Consider the following 9,809-nt stretch of genomic DNA (forward strand, 5'->3'; position numbering starts at 1 on the left):
TATCCCGTCATCTTTTGTTAGATCGACTCAGAATGAATTAAATTCATAAATCAAATAGAAAACCAAACTCAAATTTATGATTACAAAATCCAAGCTTTATAAGCTAAAAATGCCTGTTGATTAAATAAAAATTATGTCCAAACTTCGTCACGAAAAGAATAATTTGCCCGATAATTTAATTCTTCATGAACAAATATTTCTTGATGGGGAAGGAGAAAAAGAAAAACGTGAGGGATAATTTCGTAAATACCACTACAAAATTGAGGCTTCCGCGGCACACCGACGTTGATTTTTCCAAGGCGAGCGGTTAGGAGTTAGTCCACGGGGCCCTACTCTGATTGGTTGATTTTTTCTTACCAAGCCAATTAGGCTGCTCCACGTGTATGATCAAGATGAGGCCACGTAACCCTACCTCCTTCACACCCTTCCCATCTCATCACCGCCTAGATATTTGGAACGAGGAATATCCCGCGCATTTTGCAATGTGATTTGACGATTATACCCTCACATGGCCTTGCTTTATCTTTATGAATGTAAATCTCGTTTTATCAGCAGGTCGTTGTCTTTTTTCTTTTTAAACATTTTGGTTAAAATAATAATAAATATATGTCGCTTTTTCAAATGTAAATTTAATTAAGGATTCAATTATGAGGTGCATAATACGTGGTCGAGTATTAAAAAATTGGTAAGCCATTATGCATCCATTCGACATTTAATTATTAATGTGATTTAAGGCGTAGTTTATGGATCTAAACAAATCATTAAGCAACCATCATCTTACCTTTACAACTTCTAATTATTGACAATGGTGTGGCAGATTTCTAGAACTACCTAAATATATATATATATATATATCCTAATTTTTTTTAACACTTTTTATATTAAAAAATAGGGAAAGTGTAATTTATATTAATAGTTTTTTTTGCTTCTTATATTTTCTAAAGCCATTTTCGTCCACCGAAGAATTTGGGACTATTCAGGGCCAAGCGAGTAAAGCGACGTACACAATGGCTTGGTTATGAAAAAAAGTGATTTCTTAAGGGTAATGATGTCATTGTGACTACTTATGGAGCATTTATAGCATAACCTTTTTTTTTTCTCGTGGGATTTTATTGGAATATTTAATAAAAATGATCAACCACAAGAAACATGACACGTGTTCCACCCGCTACATTGTCAACCACAATTTTTTGTTTTCACTCATTCCTTTTATCTTGTTATTTTATTGATAAACAAGTTCAAGTCACATTGTTTATCAAATAGAAACTTAAATTTTAGTAAACAGTAAGATCAATATTCATTAAACTAAAAGAAGATTACTTGCAAGCCAACCAATAAATCATACTTGAGTAATCTATTTATTTCCGTTATGTGATTATATAATTAAATCACAAAGTAGTAAAAAAAAATAAAAAATTAAACTATCATTCTATATATTTAGTAAATTCATAAAATAAAATACGAGAGATATAATAATAATTAACTTTATTTTCTTATGATCAAAACGAACATAACTCATCGATAATTAGCATATTTATTTTCTTACGAGCAACAGTGTAAGTGGCCCTCGTAATTTGATAAGAGCAGTCAAAAGAAATATAATTGTCTCAACTTTTCTTCTAACACATTTGATGACATGTGTTGAAAAATAAAATGAAAAGAATACACTCTTATAATTTGATAGAAAGCAAATACATAATTTTACGCATGGAAATAAAAGTAAAAGTTTTTAAACTACAAAGACAACTTTCAAACTAAATTAACGTTTAATGATAAATACCCAAAGTCTAATGCTGAGAAAGTTCATTACAAATCAAAATCCGAGTACAACTACAATTAAAAATCTATGTCCCATCCCATCCATCCCCGATGCCGACCCAGATACTGACCCGATCTCGACCTTTCATCGCCTCGAGCCAGCCACGTGATATTAGTTGTTGCTCGTTTATTGGGTCGGTTGTCGAATTATTTGTGTGATCAGTAGAAGTTCCCTTTGGCAGATGATATCTGGCCTCTCCACAACCTCACCATAAACCAATGATCTTACCATGCCCTATACCCAACCAAGTCACTCAAAAAGGATAATACCATATAAAATTAACCAAACTATAACTAAAACTAACTTTTCTCTTTCATTTCTTAAATATCTTATAAGTTGTCCAATGTTAAATATTGCCAGGTCGATGTAAACTGTCCTATAAGATAAGAGTCTCACCTGAACTGTTCCAAACATTCATCATTATCCAAAAAAAACAGATAAATAAAAAGCAAAGATGGGCTAGTTTCTTAATGGTCTGACAATATAATATGGGATATGCTTTAAAGTAAGAAAAAGTGTAGATAGAGCCTAATAAGAGATCAACACACGAGATAACTCAAGGAATTAGGTAATGGAAAAACTAAACATGAAAAAAGATGACAAAATCAGTAGTTTCACCCACCCAACCCTTCTAATCAAACAATCGAATCAACTCATTTTAATATTTCAAGCATAGACTTGACTCATCATTCACAGCTCGTCTTAATCTTATGTTTGGTATCTTGATTAAACAAACTTAGCTAATTCATGCTTCTTCCCAAATTAATTTGGGTAGGATAATATCAATCTGAACAGATTAACTAAAGTATATGTATAAACAAAAATTTCTGAGTTGGGTTGGGTATATATCCAATCCAAGACTTTTAAGTTCAAAACTTTGACTTGGCCCAAGACCCAACTCAATGTCACCTATTAACACTCCTAGTTTAATATCCCAAGTCAGCCATCGTTCTGCAAATAACATGCAATCCTGCATTCTATGACAAGACATATTTACCAGCAATCAGCACTAGCACATGATAGAATAGAATGCAAACTTTACTGAGAAGGTTAAGGATACAAAAAGAAAAAGAAAATAGAAACAACTTGAAGGAAGACTCCATCTACTATGCAAATTAGTAAGCGGACAAAGAAAAAAGTAGTAACTGAGATCCCTACAGAAAAGTAAGATATTAAACTCAGAAATCATTAAGTTGTAACGGATCCTTTGTGAAACAGAATATACGCTCCACCACAATAGGATATGAACTTTCTCCTATGGTCTCCCAACTAGTTAATGCACCAAAAATGGCAACTGGACATTAATTATCTCTGCTTGATCTTAAAAATAATCTCCTTTGAGAGCTGATGACTTAACCTAGATTGAAATAACTCAGTGCATCCCATTCAACTCTTGCCTAATTGTATCTATCATAATCCAATCACCTTAAGATCAACAAATGACAGCACCAAGATCAATTATTCTACTCAGACTTCCTGCAAGCATGTAACAGCAAAGATATGGAAACTGAAAGCATTACCTCGCTGAAAATAAGGTTGTCAATTGATAATACAAAGAGTAACATCCTTGTCCAACCGTTTTCCAAATACAACAAAGACAATAAGACAGTTGAACATCAGACCATTTATTCATCCCGAACCCCAAGTTGATAATTGTGAAAATACATAACAAGGCAGGCTAAAACTTTATGTAGAAGAAGATAGCAACTTTTAAGACCTTTTTATTTCTAGGCTTTATTGTCACGGAGACTTAATGGGAGTGATGGCGCCATTGCTGAGGAGCCTCTGCACATACTTGCCAAGAATATCTACCTCCAAATTCACCAAATCCCCAACTTTCTTCAATGGGATCACCACACTGTTCTGAGTATAAGCAACCAACATGAAGTTAAAGGCTTTTTCCTCATCAAAAACATCCACCACAGTCAAGCTGGTTCCATCCACAGCAATGAATCCTTTCGGTACAATGTACTTGAGCAGATCCTCTGATGTTCTCACCTTTATCCACAAAGAGTCCTCCTCAGGTTCCATTGAAATTATCTCCCCAGTCCCATCTACGTGCCCCTGCACGAAATGCCCACCCATTCGGCTGATTGGTTGGACCGCCCTCTCCAAATTCACCGGTGAACCGGGCACGAGCTCCACCAATGACGTCTTCCTCAGCGTTTCCGGCGCCAACCCCACCGTGAATTCCGATAGTTCGTGATCAAAAGCAGTCACAGTAAGGCAAGTTCCATTCACGGCAATGCTGTCTCCAAGGTGTACACCCTCAAGAACAGTTTTGGCAACAATCTCCAGGTCAAATCCCCCGTTTTCAGTAACACCTAGATTTTTTACTCGGCCCATTTCTTCAACAATGCCAGTGAAAAGGCATTGGATGGAAGTTCTCGGCCGGGATTTGCATCGCAATTGGGGCTTGCAGCTGGAGGTGAATAGAGTGAAGAGAGATCTGTTAGTATTGAATTTGAACTTAAGGCAAAAGTGGGGCGATCCTGGCCGAACATTGAGGATTGTATTCCCCCCCGGAGGAACCATTTTGGGGATTTGGGATAGTGCCGTCGCAGTAGAGAGCGAAGAAAAAGTCGACATTTCCCCTGTTTTTTTTTTCCTCTGGAAAGAACTACAGAGCGGGGAGATCGAAACCCAGAAAAGATTAAAAACCCTAAACCTCGCTCGTTTGGAAGCAAATTATATCTGTTAAAAAACCCAACGCAGAGCAGAAAACTAAGGGGGCGGAGGGAAAAAAGGGACGTACTTGAACGTGGATGTTGTCAGAGAAGAAATTAATAAATTGTTTAAAATTCTTGAGGTGGGGCTGACGCATGGATGGTTCTGCAACTGCAACTAGCAAGAACAAGAAGTCGTGAGAAGGCGAAAGTGCGAGACATCATGCTGTAGATCTTCAGATTCTTAATCTGATAATAAAAATATTATAGAAATGACCAACTTATAATATATATATATATAATGATATAAATCTTAATTATAAGAAAAAAAAATTAGAAAATTAGAAAATTTTCCGATATTTCGGTTCTACATTTGAAACTATGATTCTCTTATCTCTAACCTTTTCTATTTAAAATAGTTATTTGAAAAATCATTTTCACAAAATCACTCGTGTTAAATCTCTTTTCTTTTAAATCATTTATTCTACAATTATTCTCAAACATGGATAAGATGTGGTAGTCTCCCAAAACTGTAACCTAGACCTAGACTATCTATCTTAAAAAAATAATTTTCTTTCTAAAACCAAAATAAAATAATTTGATTTTTCCTCTTTTGCTCGAAAACCAATCCAAGCCGACCCAGTTACCCCCCAATTTTTTCTAACAAAATTTTGAGTCCACGGACAAAATTTTCAAAGTGTTCAATAATATATTGTCTTAAAAGTGTATTTAAGATAAACCCTAATTTTATATTTATTATAATTAAAAGTAATAAAAAATAATTTTCAAGCGACCACTTAATTTCAAGTTTGGTATTCTTTTAATGTAGTATGATTCATATAATATAATAATATTCCATATGGAATGAAAAAATCAAAATTATATATTGGAAAAATGAAGAAAGAGAAATCAGATCTTAGTTTTAAATTTTAATGGGGCGTGTTCCACGACCATAATATATAATGCTCATGAGGGGGCCTTGGCATTGATTTCAGACATTATTAAACTAATTTGTGTCGTATTCTTCAAATAAATTATATATTAAATTAATTGTGTTTCATGTTCTTCATTATTTTAGTTTTCATTCATTAATTGAAGGTGTCCAATGTAAATTTACCTTAATCAATCAAATGATATAATTTTTGTTAGAACATAGTTTACCTGGTGCTATACTGATATTAATTTTTTAAGTTTAAATTATCGTTTCTACGATAACCAACATGAGTTTGGCTAATTGATACGTCTCTATGATCAGGAGGTCATGCATTCGAATCTCACACAAAAGAAAAATCCTCTATTCTTTTTTGTTTATTTAAAAATATTTATTATTTATCTGTGAGAAGATAATAACAAAAAAAAACATCAATTCTTGTCTTGAACCAAGGCAATATTTTTCTTCAATTTCAATTTTACAAAAAAGGTGTAAATTGGTGGGTTGCAACTTTTATCTCAAACTTAAAAAAATATTAAATTTCTTACCTAATAATTATTGCATTTTACTATCTGATGGATTTTTAATTGAAGAATCGTTAAAAAAAATTATGTTAATTGTTTCTCAAAAAAAGAAAAAAAGTATGTTAATTGTAACATAAATCATGTCAAGTATCATATTAATTATATTCTAGAGAAAAACAACATTAAAGTTTTTTTTTTTTTTTGAAATTTAAGCATTTTGATAAAGTTATTTTCATGATGGTCAATTTTGTGTATCGATCAAACTTAACTTTGCGAAAAACTATATTTTTATACAAAATAATAAGATTTTAGAGGGTTTAAATTGATTTTTGATAAAATTCTTAGGCAAATTAATAGAATTTTACTAGAGGGTACAAATTACAATACTGAAAATTTTAAATTTTGATAAAAATTGATAGAGCAGAAAAATTTTGATTTAAAAATAATTAATAAATAGAAATAGAAAATAGTAGCCCAAAATATGTTATTGATGCCTCAGGCTAGCCCATAGCCAACTCATTCTCAAGTAGTTCTAAAAGTTGGAGCCCAAACCTTTCCTAAGGATTAGCCCAAACCATATAACTTATCCACCAAGTTATGCTGATATTGATTTTGATCTATTTTTTCTAAAAGTAAAACTATGTGTTAATGTTTCAATTACATTATTCTCCACACACGCAAAAAGAAAAAAAAAACTAATATGAACTTAGCTAAACTGATTAAGGTACAAATTTTCGACTAAAAGATTGTGAGTTTGAATTCATACCTCACATATTGTTGTATTAAAATAAAAAAAAAACAATACTAGCCTACGAGTTACATTAGGAGTGTGGAATTGTAAATAAGGTATGACGATCTTCTCTTTTCTTGCTTTTTTTTTTTTTTATGAAATCGCACTAGGAACTAGTGCTGGTTATCTAATAATTGCTCGCTTGGTGTGTTGGCTTGGCTTGGCTCCCACTTTTGATTTTTTGATTGACTATTACTTAAAAAAAGACACATGTGTCATACATAGTAGATATGACAATCCCAAAACAAAAGTTCTCAAATTAGGCAAGGAATTCCTACTTAAAGTAGGGTTATAGTATGATGACAAGATAAAAAAAAAATTCCCTATGGAATAAATTCCGTGTCTTGCCATGATTTTGTTCTCAATCTTGATTTTGTAGTTCTTCTCTTTTAAACGAATCAAACTTTTTATTTAGATTAGGAATGAAATCCAGATAGCAATGAATTAAATGTTTTTTTATGCCAATTCAAAAGATATATTAAGAATTAGATTGAGAATTATGCCACGTATTTTTTGTCTAAAAATTATTTTAATTCACCTTGTCAAATTTCTTTTTCCATTGTTATTTATTTTGGCGTAGACAAGTATTTGAAACTGGCGTTGGTGTACCCCAAAAGCTACGGAGTCCATCTCCTCTCCTTTCGACTCTTCAATTACTTCACTTTCAATTTTTTTTTTAAAGAAGAGTGTCACGTCAAATTTAAAGCTTTGATATTGATTTTTATTTAAAAAGAAAATAGTATTTTTTTTATACAAATTTTAAAATTTTTTCTTTTAGTATTATATATATTTTTAATTGATTGTCAATGATATAACTTATTTTTCTAAGTTGACTTTTATATTTGTTTTTAAAAGGTCTTGAAATTACTCTTCTCTGAAAAAAAAAAGGTCTTGAAATTTTAAAGTTAGATTATAAGTTTAATTAATTGGCTCTTATCTTTGTGTTTATTAAGTCAACCTTGAAAAATATAATAAACACTAAACTTTTATTTTTTTTAAACATTTTTTAAAATCCACAAGTCAATTAAACATAAAATTAAGTTTATGACCCTATTTGATACACACTTCAATCATAACTCTAATAGATTCAATTGCATGAGTTTATCAAATTAATAATTATTTTAAAAAAATGTCTCTCTAATCTAGGAGCTGAGCTAAGAAAGTATATGGATGGACAAATTTTCCATTTGAACTTTTTATATACATTATTTTCAATTAAATTCCTAGTGTAGTCACTCAAGTAATGTTGAACCGCAAATTTTATAATTTAATTAATATTCTAATTCTTAAAAAATCAAGGCACAAATTAGACAACGCTGCAAAATTGTAAATATTTTGTATATTTATATCAAAATTCTAGTCACCGATCCCCACGACATTTTGATTGAAGATAAATATCTTAACCAATTGAACTAAATTCAAGTCGACATAACTGACTTAAAAATAATTGAACAAATCTATTAAATTAATTTTAATAGTACTATTAGTACTCATTTTAATAGGATCCCATCATACAATAAAAGCCATTGTTATTTTATCACATGGTACTCTACCTAATATTTGTCATATTTGTAAACATGGCCATAACTTTTTGATTTTGTAAATATGAAAAAATAAAATAAAATCACGTTTTAATTTTTTGTTATTATGCCCTCATTAATTTTCGAAAATTGATATACCAGTGATATACTTCATGTTAAGGTATAAAAATAAACTTGAAGTATATACAGGTTATATGGCCGATATTCCAATTTATTAAGTATATCATTTATATAACTAACATGAAATATACGTGTCACACTAAATATAAAATATATCGTTGATACGATTGTTATATCGAATATGATGTATATCAGTCTTACTAAATATGTGAATTTTATATTTCATATTAAGTATATACTTAATAAATCTTACATAGGTTGAAGTAACATGACATGTTTCTTATTTATATATTAATTACATCGTAATATAGTTAAATATATCATTAATATACTTAACTATTAGATATATCAATTATATATCGATATATAGAATACTAAGGATATCAATGTTGTACATGAATTATATCAGTCACACTAAATATAAATGATATATTTTATATTACAATACAATATATTATTGATAAAATTTTTTGGGTTTGAATATTTCGATTTAGGTGACATCGTAGGTTTCTTATTTTATTGATATGTAAGTGATATACTTCACCACTTACTAAATCATCATTTTAAAACAAATCCACCTATTTTAAGGGTATATACGTCTTTTTATTTGAGGCGGACCTTCCATTCTTTTGCTTTGTTTGAAAATCAGAAAGTGATTGGTCCATTCGTAGTCAACTTTTTTTTTTGTTTTTTTGTTTTTTTTAATACTATATTTGCCGGTGACGGATTATCTTATAAGTTCTATATCATTACTAAAAACGGTTAATGTATTGAAAATAAACAGAGTTTGTTAAAAAAAAGGGTTAAATTTCAAATTTAACCAACTTGGAGGGTTGGTCTATTAAATCAATTTTAAAAAGTTATAATAAATTTATTATTCAATACTTTTTCAATATATCTCCAAGGTCTAAACTGCATAAAGTGTTTAGTATGTTTTCTTTATGGTTCATTTCGATAATATTCATGTTTCTTTATTCTTAATAAAGAAGAATGAAGTGCATGATCTCAACATTCATGAATTCAATTATGATAAAACAATTATTTATACTTAGGAACAAATTGAAAATGAAAACAAAAAATAATAAATTTGTTTTGGTTGTGTAAAAAATTTCTATACAATTTTGAGAATGTTACCAAAAAAAGAATAGATGAAAAAACATAGTTAGTTACAAAATGCTTAAATTTCTTAAAAAATTTAGAAACGAGAAATAATAAACAGGAACATTATCAAACAAGGCCTAAATTCTCGAATTTGTTCTAACATAATAGGGTATTTAATAAGTTTTGTAAGCTTTCAATTTTGTTTTAATCAGAAATCACATTAACATTCAGAGTCCCATCCGGAATGTTCAAGATAAAAGCGACTCGATTACTTTTTATTGGGATTCTTTTTGCAAAGCCAACGCCAACGATCTTCC

The 9,809-nt window shown here is 30.3% G+C and overlaps 1 protein-coding gene across 1 annotated transcript; it reads right to left on the minus strand.

The window, feature by feature from the left end:
* Positions 1–3,340: 3,340 nt before the first annotated feature.
* LOC111011273 (lumazine-binding family protein) lies at positions 3,341–4,750 on the minus strand. Its single transcript, XM_088121272.1, has 2 exons — positions 4,575–4,750; positions 3,341–4,439 (listed from the first exon to the last, which is right to left on the minus strand). The coding sequence occupies exon 2, from the start codon at positions 4,406–4,408 to the stop codon at positions 3,560–3,562; it is 849 nt and encodes a 282-aa protein (XP_087977398.1). The 5' UTR covers positions 4,409–4,439; positions 4,575–4,750; the 3' UTR covers positions 3,341–3,559.
* Positions 4,751–9,809: the final 5,059 nt, after the last annotated feature.

Source organism: Momordica charantia (assembly GCF_013281855.1).
Source record: "Momordica charantia cultivar OHB3-1 chromosome 2 unlocalized genomic scaffold, Mcharantia_2.0 BLBB01000002.1, whole genome shotgun sequence".
Lineage (NCBI taxonomy): Eukaryota > Viridiplantae > Streptophyta > Magnoliopsida > Cucurbitales > Cucurbitaceae > Momordica > Momordica charantia.